At 36.5% G+C, this 18,958-nt stretch overlaps 2 protein-coding genes across 2 annotated transcripts; both read left to right on the top strand.

The window, feature by feature from the left end:
- Positions 1–265: 265 nt before the first annotated feature.
- On the top strand, positions 266–4,387 carry LOC113726937 (NADH dehydrogenase [ubiquinone] iron-sulfur protein 8, mitochondrial). Its single transcript, XM_027250859.2, has 7 exons — positions 266–479; positions 1,320–1,416; positions 2,293–2,346; positions 2,434–2,525; positions 3,039–3,152; positions 3,662–3,841; positions 3,919–4,387. Exons 1-7 carry the CDS (start codon positions 426–428, stop codon positions 4,012–4,014), a joined length of 687 nt encoding a protein of 228 aa, XP_027106660.1. The 5' UTR covers positions 266–425; the 3' UTR covers positions 4,015–4,387.
- Positions 4,388–5,394: 1,007 nt separating this feature from the next.
- On the top strand, positions 5,395–14,688 carry LOC113726936 (phenylalanine--tRNA ligase alpha subunit, cytoplasmic). The gene is made up of 18 exons (XM_027250858.2): positions 5,395–5,703; positions 6,358–6,480; positions 6,951–7,043; positions 7,494–7,550; positions 8,267–8,322; positions 8,469–8,561; positions 9,364–9,454; positions 10,106–10,143; positions 10,250–10,288; positions 10,947–11,023; positions 11,103–11,187; positions 11,264–11,360; positions 12,342–12,438; positions 12,806–12,877; positions 12,952–13,018; positions 13,931–14,056; positions 14,232–14,286; positions 14,370–14,688. The coding sequence occupies exons 1-18, from the start codon at positions 5,557–5,559 to the stop codon at positions 14,436–14,438; spliced, it is 1,482 nt and encodes a 493-aa protein (XP_027106659.2). The 5' UTR covers positions 5,395–5,556; the 3' UTR covers positions 14,439–14,688.
- Positions 14,689–18,958: the final 4,270 nt, after the last annotated feature.

The raw sequence follows: 18,958 nt of genomic DNA, 5'->3' as shown, positions 1-18,958 counted from the left end.
TATTGACTAGTTTCTTTTTCCTATTTAGAGTAGCATTTTCAAGAGATGCGTGTCCATAAAAACAAAATTAAGATATGATTCTTTAACTAGCCCCAAATAAAAATGAGGGCTAGGAAAAGCAAAAGAGAAAACTTCTGGGTAGGGACTAGCTATGTAACTAAAAACTCAGGGAAACAGTATAATTACCAGAAATCACAGGGAGCAAGGTGCAATTTTTGAGCCCAGTGGCCATCACCGTCTACCACCTGTATGGGATAGTCTGCGTGGGTTACACACGACTCGAAATCTGAAAGACGGCAGATTCTACCCCCACCGCCCAAAAGAGCTGATTAACCATTTTGATCCGTCAACCAGAAAAAGCCGAGTTGGAGTAAAAACTGAACTCCCCACTCGCCATTTGCGATTTCTTCATCGATCAATCGGCCATGGCCTCCATCTTAGCTCGCAAATCCCTCGCCGGTTTTCGTGCTCGTCAGCTCGTGAGCTTCCCCTTCGTTTCTGTTCATATTATCCGAATACAATCTGACTGACTTTTTACTATTGATTTTTTTTAATGTTATCATTTCTGAAGTCTCTTTTACTCCGTTCATTGTTCCTAGTTTTTTTTTTCGAAACCCTACATCGTAATATTGCTCCCTAATTAAAACTAGAGGTTGTTAGAGTAATCGGTTGTCATTGTTTTGGATTCACTCGTAGGAGGCTAGGGCTCCTTGTAGTTGAGTCTCTGGAGGGTATTCTGTATTTTAGAGGAGGAGGAAGAAGTGATAAAAAGGATGAATTGGGGATTTTTTTTTTTCGGTTTTTCATTGTTGCACGGTTTTGTGAGCTATGTGTCCCGATAAACTGGTTTATGAAAATCTTTTCTCGACTTTGCTTTGTCCCTGTCGTATTTACTTTCATTGTTCCAGAAAAGTATGAGAATCTCTGTGAGTTTGGCACGCTGGACTTTACTCTGAGGTTGATTAGGCTTATGTGTGTGTTTGTGTGTGTTTCGTTTTAATCTCATTTGATGCTCGATTACTTTGGATTATAAGATCCCTGCTACAAAAAGTTCCGGCAGCTCTGCTGTTTATGGCATTTAGTCATCCTCAGAAGTTCTTGTTTTTTTACTGTTGTTGATTGATGGTTCAAGCTACGTTAGCATATTGATTTGATGAAAGAATCCATTCAGATGCCAAATTTCACTGTCTGTTATGGTTCTGCAAAATGTGTGGAAAACTTTATCATAGGATTTTTTTCTTTCTTGTAACCTTTTTTTGATTATTTGTTGGGAGATATTGGATCTTAAGAGATTTGGTTTTTTGGGATTGAAATGGTAGGCTGCAGCTGGGCAAGCCTGGCAGGACCTCAGTCGTTTTGCTTTGGTGAATGGGTCTCGCACTTTCGCCACAAAGCACTCTTTTTCCACTGATAAAGGTATCGTCATCTCTCCTTCATCTGCTCCTTGTTACTTGTACAGCTGCTTGAGTTGGTTGTTGCCAATAGCTGTTAATTGTGGTTTTGTGATGTGCAAGTATGATCCACATATTTCTTTACACCTATATTGTTGAGTGTGGATTTAGTATCCTGCTAAAATAACGTGTGAGCCCATATAGAGCAGTTTAGTAGATGGTTCCACTTTGTCTTTCTGACTTGCGTAGATGAGTTAATTCAGTTGGATATTCTCCAATCTGCAGGATAACTAAGCATTTGTTTTGCCATATGAAGGTGTCTTTATGCCAATATTTACATTGTTGATCAGCAGCAAGTATTTCTTAAGCTCCATAACATATGAGACTAATTTGAGCTTTCTGTGGCTTGTAAGCGCATCTTGCTTTTAATTAGTATGTCAAATTGAATAAGTTAAAGGGCATATCCATGGTGACTATCACACTTTGTAATTGGGTTGACTGATTTAGGAATGAACTATTTGTGATTGTACCATTACCTGCTCATTTTGTGTCCCTGTAGATTAGCATTAAATTGCCCCAATTTTAGAAGATTAAATGTGGAAGGACTAAGCTGGTGTTTGTAGTATTTCTGTATATTTTGCCACTAATATTATTTTGAATGGACTTGAGTGGTTTGAATTCAAGCAATTGGGTGCATGTCACGGGGTTTTTCTTCGCTGTAAAAGGATTGGAGAGTAGATAAATCAGTGGTATTAGAAAGTGAATCAATAATGGTGAAGTTGTACATGCCATTTAATTGGTGATCTGTATTGTGGCAAATCTTTATTGGTTCTTCATAAGCTAAGGCACAGACTCCAGTGTCAAATTTCTTAATTATGTCTGTTGCCTTAAATTACTGCAGATGATGAAGAAAGAGAAAAGCTTGCTAAAGAGATTTCAAAAGATTGGAATTCTGGTAAGAGCTTTTAAGATCTCTCGTTCAGTTATCTCAATTCGGTAATTCTATCCTCATCTTGTTCACTTGCTTGCTAACTGCATCCAGTATTTGAGAGGAGCATAAACACATTGTTTCTGACTGAAATGGTCCGTGGTTTGAGTTTGACGCTGAAGTACTTCTTTGAGAAGAAAGTTACTGTAAGTTCTTCCCTTTTCTTTTTCTACCTACTTTATCTGCTCTTTGTCCTCCCTTTCCTCCTCTTTAAACAAAAAGACTCTCCATCAACAGGCTAGAAAATTTGGTTAGTATACAAAGCAGATGAGATCTGTATTTTGAACCTCCCCTTCACCACCCCCAGAATAAAGGAGAAATATTAAAACCAGGACATATGAATGAGTAGCAGCTGACAAGCCCCCCTCTTCTTTGCTGGATTACTTTGTATCCATGGTTAATGACAACGGCTTTTCCGATTTCCACACCCTCTCTTTTGTGGCAGTTTTGTTTTTCCTAGAATTGGTCTAATATTTCAACCTCCTCCTTGAAGCCCTTCCTTAGTGGCAAGAAAGGTTTATTCTTGCTTTTACTTAAGTACTCAAATGGTACCACTTCATTCTCATGGTTTAAGGGTTTGTTTCTGGGCACGTTCTTATGGTACTTGTATGGCCTTGAATTTGATTTGGACTGTAATTTACGACTTATTTTGTTTTCAGATCAACTATCCATTTGAGAAGGGTCCGTTGAGCCCTCGTTTTCGTGGTGAACATGCTCTCCGACGTTATCCAACTGGAGAGGAACGTTGCATTGCTTGTAAACTTTGTGAAGCTGTACGTACTTCATCCTTACTGACTCTCGTATGCGTGAAAATTCTTTTGTTGTTATTATTACCTATACTCTTATGCATTTATCTCCTTGTTAGATCAATGATCATGATGACTGTTAAACTTTTGAAAACTTAATTGTCTTGCCATGACACATGTTTGTGCAGTTTCTTTAGTGTAAATGACATTAGCTAGGTCTTAGTGTGCCTGGGCTTCATGGGGATAATGCTTGTGATTTGGGTTTGCGTATGGTAGTCATTGAATTTCATTTTCTGCTCGAACCTCGTGTAGAGGCTTTGAGCATTTCACATACTTGGACCTTTTGATTGCTTACATGGATGCGTGGGTATTAGTTCTCCATCACCGTAGTTTACACTGGAACCTGATCTTCTATTTTTTTTTTTTTAACTTTTTCCTTTTCCAGTTCGATAGAAATGTTAAGTATCCTTGGATTTTTGTTCTTTCACGTGCCTTGGTAGTGTTTGTTCATATTATTACTCTTTCATTCGTGACAGATATGCCCAGCTCAAGCAATCACAATAGAGGCAGAAGAAAGAGAAGATGGGAGCCGTCGAACAACTAGGTATGACATTGACATGACAAAGTGCATCTATTGTGGATTTTGCCAAGAAGCTTGCCCGGTTGATGCCATTGTTGAAGGGCCCAACTTTGAGTTTGCCACTGAGACTCACGAGGTTAGTAAAAACATCTGCCGTCAATAGCTGAGACAACCCTCTGATAGAAATGGTGAATGAGATGTTCTTTTTTGTAGGAACTCTTGTATGACAAGGAAAAGCTGCTCGAGAACGGAGACCGGTGGGAAACTGAGATTGCAGAAAATCTCAGGTCGGAAAGCCTTTATCGCTGAGTTGGGCTGGTCATTTTCATACGTAGTTATGTGAAAATGGATAAGTTATGAGATAAAGGGGGACTTGCTTTTTAATAGACACTTTTCAGTCTTTGATTGTGATATAAATTCAGTTCTCTTTTCCCCCAAACTGCTCTGTTCCTACATCTTGAAACCCAGATGGTAAGGCGTGAGAATAAACTTCAAATTGATTTTTGAATGTTGGCTTTGCTACCAAGTCTTCTCACGCAATATGCTTCTCGAATACGCCTGTTTCGTGGTGTATTTTTTTGAAGCTCAACTGGTATGGCTACCAAGGGTAATCAAGGAGCAAATCCGTTGTATTTGTTTGACATTACAGCTCATCAGTTAAAGCTCCACATTTTTTTTACCACATCAGTGTCTAGTGTGGTTTAGACCTCAGGGCATCTGTATATATTCGGCTGTCATTATTTCCAACCACTTCCCTCGAATCAAAAGCAATTCTAGCGCTTGTTACTCGTAAAAAATCTCAATTATGTGAACTCCGTCCCTCTTAAGAAAAATTTCACGCTGTAGACAAACCGGGAAAAAAGGAAAGTTAAAGTTGCAGTACCCTTTCTTGTGGTTTTTCACTTTCCGGTTGCTCTTCTGCATTTGCCAATCAAAATTTAAGCGGCTGAGGTAAATACCGCTCAAATAGGCCGAGCATTATTTTTTTTTAACCAGAAACGTTAGATAATTTCATTGATATGTTGTAAGCTATACAATTGTTGAGCAAAGGTCCAAAATGACTTTACAAGTGCACCTTGGCACTAAGAGTGTAGCCACTCTTCATCAAAAGAAATGCTTAACGCATGCATGCTAACTAAATCAACCCTTTCCTCTGTTAAGTTAGTGGACAAAACGAATGAGCATTCTGTAAACATTGAGCACAAATTTCTGGCGATTTGGATTACTAGAAATGGGGCAATCTAATATATATAAAGTCTTTTCAATCAAATGTGCTTAATTTTTCACATTTACTACATATAGCGATGATGGAAATCAGCGCACATTGATTTACTAATAAATTCAGGCCAGTTTTTATAAGATTATAAAATTTGACAGGATTGTAAAGTTTTTTAATAAGAACGTACGAGTTTCATGATTTTATAAAAACAAAACATATTACTATATCAATAAGTTTGTAATAAGGATTTTTTTTAATATTTTCTTTCTCAATTTTTTTTTTTTAAAATGTAGTATAATTTAACTATTTCCCGTTCAAATAAAACTTTACGTGCTTTTCAGAGGTAGAGTGAAATTAAGTGAGATCTTGGGGAGCGTTGTGTAAATTATCCTATTTTGGCGGGTTGCTGAATGTAATTCACAGTGAGACGTACCAGCTCAAAGCCCTGAGCAAACCTTTTTGACTACAATATACACTGCACCAACGCTATCCCCACCTGTAGCTTGGAATACCCCTAGCATCCGTCATTTGACGGCTTTTTGGCATTCCGATTCACGGCGCCGCTGACGACGTGGGGTTTTTACAAAGTAAACAAGTACGACAACTAAACCTAAAAGAGGAAGAAAGAAAATATGGCGGAAGAGGCCGTGCTCAGATATCTGGAGAAGAACGAAGAGATATCCGACTCCGGCAAGTTCGCGGAGGATCGAGGTTTGAGCCATGACGACATCCTCAACATTATTAAGAGCCTCAACGGATTCAGACTTGTTGATGCTCAGGTATGAATTCCCATTTTATGTTTATTATCTGTAAAAAAATGCATGCTTGGCGCTTTTTTTTTTTTTTTTTGACGGCGAAGACGCTTATTTTTTAATTAGGTATTTAGGTCATTGGAACTTGAGATGAACGGAATTGATATTTACTCCAATTGATTGAGAATAAAGAAAGATCGAGAGACAGTTCTGTCTGTTGATTGCTCAAATGATGAAGTTTAAGAGAAATGTACCTTATAAAGTCAGTTTAGTTTTGGGAATTTCAATTGAGATATTCAAGCTGGCAAAATACTTTACAAAAGGCAGCTCTAATTTTTTTTTCTTTGGGTTGGCATTTTCTGACTCTTTTAGTTATCGTAGCTTGTCAATTTTCACCTTTTCAGATTCCTTATCTGCTTTTGGCCTAATGTTCCACAAATTTTGTTTTTTCTTCTTGTTAATTTTGAATTACAGGAAATTGTTCTGGTTATATTGTGATTATGATCATTTTAATATGCCAGAGGTAGGTGGATTTAGGCATGTGTATCTGCCATTTTAGTTTTAAGTGCCTGAGTTGCTTGTTAAGCAGTACCTTTTTTAAGCTTGCCAAAAAATTGTCTAATTGAGGTTTATGAACTTAAATCTTAGGGATTTTACTTTAGCTGCATGCCAATTGTGCAGGATATTAAGAAAGAGAGATGGGTGCTCACGGATGAGGGAAAAAAGTATGCTGAAGCTGGATCTCCCGAAGTCCAACTCTTCTTGGCTATACCAGCGGAGGGTATTGCACGGGAAGACTTGCAGGTTGTCAAACATTATTTGATTACATATTTTGGGTGCTTTCTGCATTGGTCTTGCGCTACTGTGCTTGATATTATTCGTATTCTACAGTCCTTTTATGTTTTCTTCCCATGCATGTCTTTCTTTCTCTCTTTTTTTTATACTGATTTTACAATCAAATTCCTGCAAAACCCTATATTTTCTGTTACTTGACCTAGAGCTTATAGGTTTGGAGTTTGATCCTGCTGTATGGAGTGAATTTTGCTTTGGTGCTTTATGTCTTCAAGACATTCGTTTCTTGGTTTGACCCTTATAGGAAACAGTAACTTCAGTTGTCACTCCTATAGTATCGTTGTGAAGCAACTTCAAAGTTCTGGCACCAACAAAAACCAACCAAGCTGCAACTATGACATTCTGATCTGAATTTTGGTTCTTTTTTGGGTCTACTTAACTATGGAAGATATGCTTGTGAAATGGGATATCCGTATGTGCAGAAAAAGCTGGAGTCCTCTATTTTCAAGATCGGTTCCCAGCAGGCCATAAAGAATAAATGGATCGAGATGGGAAAGTCACAAGTTTCCAGAAAGGTAACAATTAGATTGGCATGGAACAATTGTGAATTACATGGCTGTCAATTTGTTTTCAACTTTATGCTATATTTCCTGATAACAATATCACCATTGAGTCCAAGAGAAGGGCCAGTGTTAATGACCATCCCTATACTTAGGTTCTAATAGGTGTATCTGCATCTAAAAACTATTTGGCATTTATTTGAAATTATTAGTTGTGGAAGTAAAAGATAAGGTCTATAGTCTGTATCGGCTTCTATTGTTGATTGCGGATCGTTATGTTTTGTCTTATTCAATGTACTGCAGGTTCAGCATGTTGGGGATAAAGTTAAATTTTTACTTTTACGGATCCGAAATGCACTATTAAAAATTATTAAATGTGGAAGTAAAAGATAAGATCTATAGTCTCTGTCAGCTTCTGTTGTTGATTGCGAACCCTTATGTTTTGTCTTATTCAACACTTTGCAGGTTCAGCAAGTTGAGGATAAAATTAAAATTTTACTTCTACAGATCCAAAATGGAGAGGTATTTAGTATTTTCAATAGTTTTAGATTGGTATTTCGTGCATTTAATAGTTTTTGGATTTTCTGTTCCTCCTCCCTTGGTGAATTAGTTGCTTCCATTTTCATTTGCCATTTACCTATCCAAATAGTGCTTTAAGCTGCAAGAACAGGATTTGTTCTAGCCTATCTTAGTAAAATTACATTGGTTTGAACTATTAGTTCTTGTTTAAGTTGACAACATACCGTCAAATGATTAACAATGTACTGTATAGTCATGGTGTTAATAGTCAACATTTTGTTGCCTTTAATTACTAGATTTTTCATTTAAAAACTTGAAACAAAAGAAGAAAGAAGTAGCTTGCTTTCTTAGGGTGAATTGTTTTTACTTGTGTTAGCATTCAGCTTTTCTTTAACAAATCACATTGATTATGTAGCCAAATTGTGGATCTGTTAACTACAAGTGGGTGATGCAATTCAACATTGTTCTAAACAAGTTATCACAAGGTAGCATGTCAATTTAAGTGGGTTTATTTAGGACTGAGCTTTTTTTCTTTTCTGGACATGACCCCTTAGTCTAATTAAACCATTGAATTAGGTTTATTGCTGTCTAAGTAAGGTTGCTCTATAACAAATTATGATGTATCAGAAAATAAATACTATTTGTTGACTACTATAATTTGGACTTCACTGCCGATTAGGTACTAATCTTTTATGCTGCAAATGGTATTGTAATTGCAGGCAGTAAGTTCGGAGGATATTGACGCTCTTAAAAGAAGAAAGCTAATTACTCAACAGTAATGTCTTAAGCAATTCGTATTCATTTATTTATTTACGTTGGAGATATTAAGTTGCTTATTCTGTGTGACCCACCTTTAGGATGAATATTACCTTTTTTTCTTTATTCTTATCTTTTTTTGAGATGTTTTACTTTTTTTTATAGAATATGGAAAGGTTACTCAGTCAGAAAGGGTCCCAAATATGCTCCAAAAAGGAAAAAAGCTGCCACTGATCTTACACGAGAGAATATACAGAGGTAATTAAATGCTTATCTGTTTTTTGTCAAAATGACTGCTGTGAGTCATCGTTAAGAATGCAAAGATTTCTCTTCATGCTAGTTGAGATGGATGACAGTGTAAATTTTTGGTAATACTTCATACTGTTTCTCATTTGTGAGCTATACAATAAAATGGCTTTTTTTTTGTGAATTTACTTTTATCAACTTGTGTGCGTGTTGGCTGGAATGTCTTAAATGTTCGTACTTAAGTAAATTTGATAGCTTTCAATTGCTCACATGTGCTTCAGAGAGCAAATAATTTTCATACTTGTAGATGAGTATCTAATTTGGTTTGGTGTCTTACTATAGAATGAAAATGAGTTTGGATTGTTGATTTGCTGGATGGGAACCTGAATTTGCCTACATATGTGTACTTTAGTAGGCTTTTCTTGCTATGATATGCTTTTGAAGGAAACTGTATGCAGACTTTCAATTTTTACATTTGCAAAATAAATAACTAGGAAATTGAGCAATTTGGGCTTGGCTGGTATAAAATTGTACCATATACTTATTGAGAATGTCTTTAATGTCAACTACCTTTGATAGCTAATTGTACAAAATTTTGGTTTTTGTTTGCACAATATGTCCGTTATCACAGAGATATGTGTCTCTGTGATATCTTCAATCCATGAGCAAGGATGTGTATTGTCATATCGTTTTATTGCTTTATCATGATTGGGAGGTTAAGGATACATGAATTAGTTTATCAACATGAGATATTATCGGGATTAGCATGCTTTTATGGCTGGTGGGTTCTCATATTCTTATTTTGTCCTTGAAGGGGCGACTGGAAGGAATTGGAGTTTAAAGAGTACAACTTCAGTGCTAAAGGTCAACCACTTGAAGGTGGTCATCTACATCCGTTGCTCAAGGCAGGAATCCCTTGTTTCTGTCTGTCTCGCTAGCTTTTCATTATTTTGCTTGCCGGTTTTTCTCTTTCGCTTATGTTCATTAGTTTCCCTGAAGTTGAAGCATGAGGAGTTATGCATTGCAAACTAAAGTTGGTTCTGGTTTTGGTTTTGCTTATCCTAGAAAAGTTGGCTGGGCCTTTGAAGTTGAGGTGATTGAATAGCTTGTTTAGACAATTTATTCATACCGTTTATGAAGTCTCTGCCTTTTACTAGGATGCATAAAAAATTCTTCCCCTTGTGAGCATATTTCTAAGTGAAGAATTTACTGAATATTAGGCACAGAGATACTCATGAGGTGTACCTTACTAAAATGCATGAGACATTCCTTGCCACTGAGTAACTACTTGTGTAATTTCTGGTTGTTTCTTTGACGACTGGGTTTATGTTTCATTACTCAAGGATCCCTGTGGCCTCTTATTATAGGATAACCTACTGTATGCTGGTGTTGCAGTTGGGCTGAATATTAATTTCATAAATGACTAAACTCCGACGTTAGGCACAAAACTAGCACTTGCAGTGATTAGCCGTCAATAATCAACTTCAACAGTCATTTATAAGGTAGCATTGTTCTGTGCGCTTACTAATCGGCTGTTGTTTTTACATTTGCTATAGGTACGGCGTCAAGTACAGATGATTTTTCTTCAGATGGGGTATGACCTGGTCATTTTGTTGATGTTGCATTCGTGCTACATATATGCCTTCATCAGAAGAGTTTTTTTATGGCCTGCACCTTCGTTATTGCTTTGCTTTGTGCAGATTTGAGGAGATGCCAACAAATAATTTTGTGGAAAGCAGGTAGATTATCAAATGCATGCTTACTCCTCAGCTAAAGAAAGCCTTCTCAAGGTTTTGACAAAATTTTTAGTTTAGTAGCTAGAGGAAAGTGATGAAAATAAAGAATGTTTGAGACACTAAAACCTGCGGCTGCTATTTCACATTTAAACTGTGATTCACCCCTCCGTATTATGAGGCATATGAAGCCATTTCTACTGAAGAGCTTTTCTCTTATGTTGCTCAATGAATTTAAATGAATACAAGTAAATTTACTATAGCTCTCTGAGGCCCATTGTTCTCAATTATGAAGTGTGAGGTGATTGGGGAGTTTCTTCTCAGCTTTTGGGTTAGCAGTGGGTGGTAGACACACTTCTCATGAGTTGTCACCAGGAGTGTAGCAAGTAAATGTTGAAGACTGGTTTTGAAAATGGAACAGGGAGATGATTCCTTTTGTAATTATTATGGCCTTTAATTATGAGGAGATTTGTCAGTAAATAGATACTTCCTTTAATATGCAATTGGGTGTCAGCAAAGCTGGAGATTGCTCTGCTTGGTAAAAAATGGTGCCACAGTTTTTCTTCTTTCTATATTAACTGATGGAGGAGCTTTTCAAGTAATAGAAATAATAGTATTTTTGTTATTGAATCTTAGTTGACAAAAATTCTTTCCAATGTTGCAGCTTTTGGAATTTTGATGCGCTTTTCCAGCCACAGCAACATCCTGCGCGTGATTCACATGATACATTCTTCTTGAAAGGTTGGTTTGGTTTTAATCTTAGGATGTTTATCGTCCGTTCTGATTTTCTCTAATAAATGCATGTTCATAAAATTTACAGAACCTTCTACTACAAAGATACTGCCTGAAGATTATGTGGAGCGGGTCAAGGAAGTTCATGAAAATGGTGGTTATGGGTCTCGAGGGTATGCTAGCAAAGGTTACTTGTAATACCATTCTATATTCAGCACTGAATGCATCTAAGTAGAGCTATCTTTGTAGGTATGGATATGAGTGGAAAAGGGAGGAAGCAAATAAGAATCTTCTCAGGACTCATACAACTGCTGTTTCTTCGCGGATGCTGTACTTGCTTGCACAGGTTTTATTTTTTTTTCCCATCTTGAAAGTTCCCAGCTCCTTTTTCTTTATTCTCTAGGTCTTAAAGAAGGATAGAATTTCTAAAGTGCTGTGTGAGTTTTTGGCATCAAGAATATGTTTTACTGGAGTGGGCCAGCCCCAAAGACACTGCTTAGGAGTAGGAAAATTTACTTTTATTTTCTTTTTTCCTTTTTGTTTTGAGGAAATTGTGCAGACTTCAGGGTTAGGACTAAAATAGGCAAGTGTCTCTACCTTCAATAATATAAGAAAGTTTGCACATCACTGGAACTGGGGTATAACTGTGTATTGGCCTTCGTTCAGTTAAATTGTTCTAGATGTATCTATTTCCAAAAATGTTGTATATGCTCATGTAAGTTTGTATGTGAAGGTCTGTGCTTTAGGGGTTGTTTAATAAATGGGTATGAGGTGTAGGAACCGGTTTCGGAGTTATACATGTTATCGACTGCTATAGGAATCATTCAATTGGAATGAATGTTTTAGATCTTGCCACCTATTGTTCCCCACTCAAAACTTGGGTTTAAAATTAATGAGCTCTTTAACAGAATGATACCCATTCGACTTGCAAACCAAACCCCATACTCAGTAGTGGGGTCTATGATTCCAATTCCGATTTCAATACCAAAATTTGACCCAATAACCTCCGTAGTTATCTCCAATGTAATAATGAGTGCAGATTGAGATATGCTTAGAGTTGGTTGTGAGTTTGTTTAGTGCAAAGTGATTCTTTTCTTGGAAATACTTGTGTAATTAGTGCATTATAAAATCTCTGCTTCTCTCTCTCTCTGTCTTCCCCCCCTGTGTGTGTGTGTGTGTGTATTTGTCTGTGTTAGGATGGAGCAGGTGTGAGAGTGGGTTGACTTGCCTGCGTATTTTATGATTGTTTTGTCTGTAATGGCTTCTGCATTTTTCATATAGTGGACAGCCAGTGTAATATCATCTAAGGAACTATGATTGTATGCAGAAACCTTTCGCTCCCAAGAAGTACTATTCAATAGATCGTGTTTTTCGAAATGAAGCTGTTGATAGGACTCATCTTGCTGAGTTTCACCAAATAGAAGGTATTCATGTTTCTTAATAGCACATGTGGATCTTAGGTTTCTTTACTTCCTCAGGTGCAATTTTCCTTGTGTCATGACTCTGTGAAGGTAATTTTTTGCCCCCTAACAGAAGGGGGGGGGGGGTGTTTAATAAGTGGGAAGGGGGAAGGGGGGATTTGAAATGAGGACCTCTAATTTCTGGTGCCTCTACCTTAGCCACTAGAAGATTGATGACAAATCGGGGGAATTATAATAATATAAAATTCTTTCAGATAAAAATGTTGTTCTTGGTCTTGGTCTTGAAGTAATTAATATCTGCCATTGATGAGTACTATGGAAAGATTTTACATGCCTGTATCATCATTGTTTTTTTGGTTTGTGATTGCAGGTGTTATGTGTGATAGGGGACTTGCCCTTAGTGATCTGATTGGAGTTCTTCATGAATTCTTCTCTCGTTTGGGTAATAGTATCATAAGATTTATGCTATGCTTACTGTGTAATTCTTGTGGAATAACTATTGTTCCCTATTCACAGGCATGTCCAAGCTCCGTTTCAAACCTGCATATAATCCATACACAGAACCCAGCATGGAAATTTTCAGGTAGTAATCACCACTTTGTTTGTAAAGGTTTGAGGCATGTCCAATAGTTAGAGGTGGCAAATCAACCCACTTAACTAGATTTATCCATACCCGCCCATGAATAGATGGGTATAGGTATCTTAAATTTTTGTATATGGGTATAAATGGATTATCCAATAATACCCGTTTATTAAATGGATATTATTGGGTAACCCATCAAACCCAATTAATCCATTTAAAATTCTGTTCCTCCCAAGTCTCTTCTTTTCCCCTACCTTTTTTTTTTCAAATTTTTCATTTTGTCATGATGTTAACATTATTATTATTATTATTATTTGTTGGTTTTATCTTATTATTTTATTTTTTCTTAGTTTGTTAACTTGCTCATTTTTTAGCATTACCAATTTATGATAAATTTTAGCCTATTTTCTTATCTTTATAAAATGAAATTTTAAATTTATATATGAAAAAAATGTTAGGGGTTCAAAATTTTTGGATTAAGTTTTTATATTAATTTTTATAGTACTTAATTCAAATTTTTATATTCGTATTATTCAATTATTAAATAATAGGTAATTTTGTGACATAGAGTATAAATGAAAAAAATTGGTAATTAAGTTTATTGAACATTATAAGTAAATATTTAAAACTAATGATGGGTACAAAGAGTGGTATAAATTGATAACTTAGTTTGCAAAAATGAATTTAAATGAGTTTGCAAAAAGTTAAAATAAATGAGTTATAAATGGGTAATTGGGTTATCCAATTCATTTTTTGACTTATCCATTTATACCCATCTAATTAAATGGGTATAAATGAGTTGACTCACTTATACCCATTACCCATTTTACCCAACCCAAACCCGTCCAAGTCACCCATTTTGATACCTCTACCAATAGTAGTAAATATTCTGATGGTACTTTACTTGGTCAGTTATCATGAAGGCTTCAAAAAATGGGTGGAAGTAGGAAATTCTGGTATGTTCAGACCTGAGATGCTGCAACCTATGGGGCTTCCTGAAGATGTTCAAGTTATTGCCTGGGGCCTTTCCCTGGAAAGGTAAACAGATTTATTTAATTGTGACCACATTAACCTGCATACTTACATGTGCCATATATAATTGTGCTCATTCAAGCGAGTGCAAGTCTTTCGATTCTGTCAATGTGTCTCTTCAGGGTGGTTGATAATTATCTGCCTTTTTCTTTTTCCTTTATTATTATTATTTTTTCATTAGGCCTACCATGATCCTCTATGGAATTGATAATATCAGAGACCTCTTTGGCCACAAGGTACAACTTCTTCATTCTATGATAAGGACTGAGTTAAGGTCTGTTCAGTACACAGGCATAGACTTCATTTTGGGTTTTTGCAGGTGGATCTTGGACTCATTAAGAGAAACCCGGTATGCCGCCTTGGTCTCCAGTATATGGACTCGGCTTAGCTTTATCTGCTGTTCATTATTTTTAACATGTTAACTGATAACTGTCATCAAGGAGAGCATCAAAGAGGAAGTTCTTTGTCGAAAATATAGTACATCGTCTTGTGGTTGAGGCTATAGATGAAACTGATTGATAGATGCAATTCCAAAGCATCTGTATTAAGGGCCTTGGGAGACCCTAAGCATTCTTTTTTGACAATGGGTTTGTTTGTTGTTTCTTTGCTCAATGGATTGATTTATCCTTGTTGCACAATATTATCGGGCTTAAGAAATCTGTACGGCTTAAGACTAAACGTCCAGAAAATCCAGCAGCTTTGGGTTAGCTTCGAATTGACTTTGTTGAAGGGTTTGCTTGTTGAAATTTTACTAGGGAGTTTCTGGAGAAATTGGGCTAGCAAAAGAATGAACCTAAAATTTTCAACCCATGATCTTGTATTTGCTTTGATCTTTAGCAGCATTTTAAACAGCATCTTCAAGTTACGCAGAGGAAAATTTATTGTGGCCTTGTGCTTCATTCAGTCATCATGTCAAACCTAGATTACTGCACAAACTTATCCGGGAACAGGAATGGTGCATGAGTAGGTGTGATTTTGAAAAAAATGAGACATGATGGAGACCTCTCTCTCTTCTTGTGGTTTCTTGAATGAGATATAAGATTTAGCTTTCAAAACTCCGGTTTGGTTTTCATGCATGTGAAATAAGAGTTGCGTGTTTTCAAACTTAAGATGGCTACAGAAATTCTGTATTGTAAATCTTGAGAAGAAGGAATAGTCTCTCTCTACGGCTGTTCTTCATGTTTCAAAGGTCGTAGTAACATCATGTCCAGATCCACAGTTTACAAGTAACTCAATCACTTTCCTGTGGTGAATCTACTTGCCTCAGGTTACTTGGTTGCTCTTGGCAAAGGTCTTTAGACAACAGCCCAAGCAGAGTGAATTAAAAGATCAGAACCCTGCTTGAACGTTGTAATTTTAAGAATACACGCACAAGAAAGCAGTGGTTAAGCATATAATCCAGGCAACCTAGCTGAGACTTCATAGTATGTCAAAGACGGAAATTCTACCGTTGGAGTTACCAAGAAAATTGTTAAAGTAGACAGCTATTTAATTTTTCAATTGCAAGTACCCCATAAAAGGGCATGTTTTTACTTTCAATCTCATTTTCTTGGACAAGCTGAATGTTCTGGATAGCAAGCATCACATCTCAACCTGCTGCTGCATGTTAGAAGAAAAACAGGTTCTGGCTATGGAAATACAATTAATCGAATCAGTGGCGGATTTATGGTGGGGGCAACAGGGGCATGGGCTCCACTGCCTCCCTTAAATTCCTATAATACATATAGAATTTTGATATAATTTCAAATGTGCCTTTAGAGTTTTCTTATAAATGAAGTGAAAAAATTATGTGGTCCTCTAAATTGGTTCATGAACTAATATTATAAAAGGATATACAGGTCATAAAATTTCATTTGAAATAAGTTTAAAAAAAAAAAAACTTTTCATTTCAACTTGTTAGTGAATATTTTTTTGTTTAAAAAACTAAAAAAAGAGTAGGTAAAAAATTTTAGTGTTGCTCCGCTGAGAAAAATTTTAGCGTTGCTCTACTGAGAATTTTTTCTGGCTCCGCCTCAAGACGAAATTTTACTTATGGGATGGATACAAAGCATCACATTACCCATTAACTATTGCATGGACTTGGAGCACCTGGTTACCAGTTAGCCACCGGGTCTTCAATTGTCATTTAACTGAATGGGGAAGGTCTAGCCAGAATCACAAATTCTAGACCTACGCCTATTTGATCATTTTAGACATTTGGGTCTCGAAAAGGAGATCCAGACCAAGAAAGGAGAGCAAAACAATTAAAAGATTAAAAGTTCACATATGATCAAGACTGAAAATTTACTTTTGTTCTCCAACGTAGGATGCATAAGCATTATCAAGGATTCTACACTACATATTTTATGGCTCTTGGCAACTGATGGTTTGAGGCAGAAGATGGCAACTGGATATCCCGTTGGTACTGAGGTGCAGGGTGATTATTAGGTGTTTAACCATCTCAAGTTCACTGTTTTGATTCACAAGTACGAGAAGAATAACGTGGCTGGCGTGATTGGGGCTGAATTGATCACCACCAATGACAAGAATCTAACCACAGATTCTCCTGGTTGTGGGATTTTGAAGTCGTACCCTGCAGCGTTCAGCACGATCCTAAGCTGCTCAAGATCGAATCTAACCACGTACTCTAAAGTACCCTTCGCCAATTTCAATGCGAACCGGACAGAGTAAGCATGCCTGTGAAGGAAGCTCAGCCGCTTGCTTTCAGCTATGAGGTCTCTTTCGTCGAGATGGGATGCATATCCGAAGATGGAAGATGCAAAGGTTCATTGGCATCCACACATCAATTTTGCAAAGTTCGGGTGAGCTTTTATCAAGGGATCTCTAAGCAAAGCAATGTCATCATACCATGAATATTCATGATAATAACTTGAGTAATGAGATAATAAGCTCTTACAGCAAGTATAGGCACTACACATTTGGCACAGAAGCCGGTGCGAGGCACCCAGAAATCCAATGCAAAATTCCCTGAGCTCTGACACGCTGAAATGTTTCTCAACCCTCAAGTCTATGCATGCCCTTGAGTTCGACGCTGAACCGCAGTGCGCATTCTAGAACTAAGATAGATATCAACTTACCAGTCTCGATAACATGAAACTCTCGAGCGTATCTCCTCTCATTCTGGGAGACTCCAGAATCATTTCCACCTGCCACATGAAAAGCCCAATACTCAATCCCCTGAGCTTGTTCAAGAAGCATGATATTCTCTCCTCCTCAACCCGGCTCGTTTTCTTCTTTCTTGAATTTTTCATGATTTCCTTTCTTTTCTTCTTTCGGGTTGAACGTCTCTGCCATATATGCCACCTCTGGAGAATCTCAAATTGCAGCATGTGCTAATTAATGTAGATGGCTACGAAGAAGGGAAATTTTCATATTACCCCGCCTCTGGAGAATCTCAAATTGCAGCACGTCTGGTTTCATCTAATTGCACCTATCCTTACTATACTAAAAGTGCCAGTTGGAGTTGCTACAGTGCTCATGGGCCGGTTATCCGGTAATTTTGAGCAACTTCAGTGGCATTTTCATAGGCAGGCCGGTTATCCGGTAATTTTGAGCAACTTTAGTGGCATTTCATAGGCAGATAGACTGGTTATGCTGTAAATTTCGACAATTCCAGTGGCATTTCATAGGCATTTGTTTGGGCTTGCCCTCTTGCTCCTGAGTTCAGACGCTAGAATTCTTTCCCCTCTCCCTCCAGTGGCATTTTTTAGGAAGCATATATGTGCCATATATAAAACTTGATACCCTTTACGGTGTTGCATTGTTAGTTCTTTCTTCTTTTTTTTTTTTATTTTTTTTTTGCCTTTATTATAAAGGATAAAATGGATTTATTCTGTAACAAAATAATAAAACAACAATTTTACCATAACTTCGAATCTTCCCATATTTTTACGTTCAATTTCTCCATGTTTATCTACTATATTTGACACACATTTCTTCAGTTTTTCTTTATTAACATCACCCAAATTAAGTCCATGCACTTGTTTCCCCTATAATACTTCACTTTTATAAGAGAATTATTATTACAAATATTTTTATTCTAATTAGTTATATACACATCTGAGTGCGCCTTAATCACTATTATGTATAACAAGAAAAGATTTTTTGAACATGTTTGAACTAATTCTTGATAAGAAATTTCAGAAAAGTAATGTACTACCTAACCTTTAGTTTTAGATACTTTTATTGGTATTTTTTTCATTCAGAGTTTTAGCTCTCTTGCCTATGTAATCTTGAGAGAAAGCCATCTGAAAGCAACATATTGGATGTGTTTCTTTCTTCAATTGAAAACCTGGATTTGGCAGTTTTACAAGGTGAAGTTTTCACACTCTCACCTGGCTGATCTTGTTGAAACTTATTTCATTTTTTATTAGATACAAATAGTGTGTGCATAATTTTAAAACTGATCAGCGTCACCATATTTATGATATTTGTATGTACTTGTACATTTTAAATGAATGCATCATTTATTTATAGTATCAAGAATTCACAAAGATCTTAAGCCAAAGACTGACTATCTAAGAGAAAATTACAAATCAAATGAGTAAACGAGTAACAACAATATTCAATTTACCTAAAGTCAAAATCTCCGCATTTATTAACACCTATCATGTATTAAATATATAACCAATTTACATTAATCCACTTACCTTCATTTGATCTTGATTAACATATAGCCAGGGCATCCTCACGCATCGCGTGAGGTTGAAAAAACTAGTAATAAATAAGGGCGCGAGAGCTCTAGTTATTGGAAAATTACATCTATTTTCACTAACACTTGCATCATCATGGCTTTTAATCTTTAAAATTGATTCAGTTACATCAACTCTCGTCCTTATTAATTTTAAGAAGCAAGAAAATTAGCAAGATTTTTGTCTAATTCGTAAACACTTGGAAGGTGGTGCAACC

Source organism: Coffea arabica, chromosome 2c, assembly GCF_036785885.1.
Source record: "Coffea arabica cultivar ET-39 chromosome 2c, Coffea Arabica ET-39 HiFi, whole genome shotgun sequence".
In the NCBI taxonomy this organism is placed as follows: domain Eukaryota; kingdom Viridiplantae; phylum Streptophyta; class Magnoliopsida; order Gentianales; family Rubiaceae; genus Coffea; species Coffea arabica.
The sequence above is the reverse complement of the archived record's forward strand: the minus strand, read 5'-3'. Positions and strand labels throughout refer to the sequence as shown.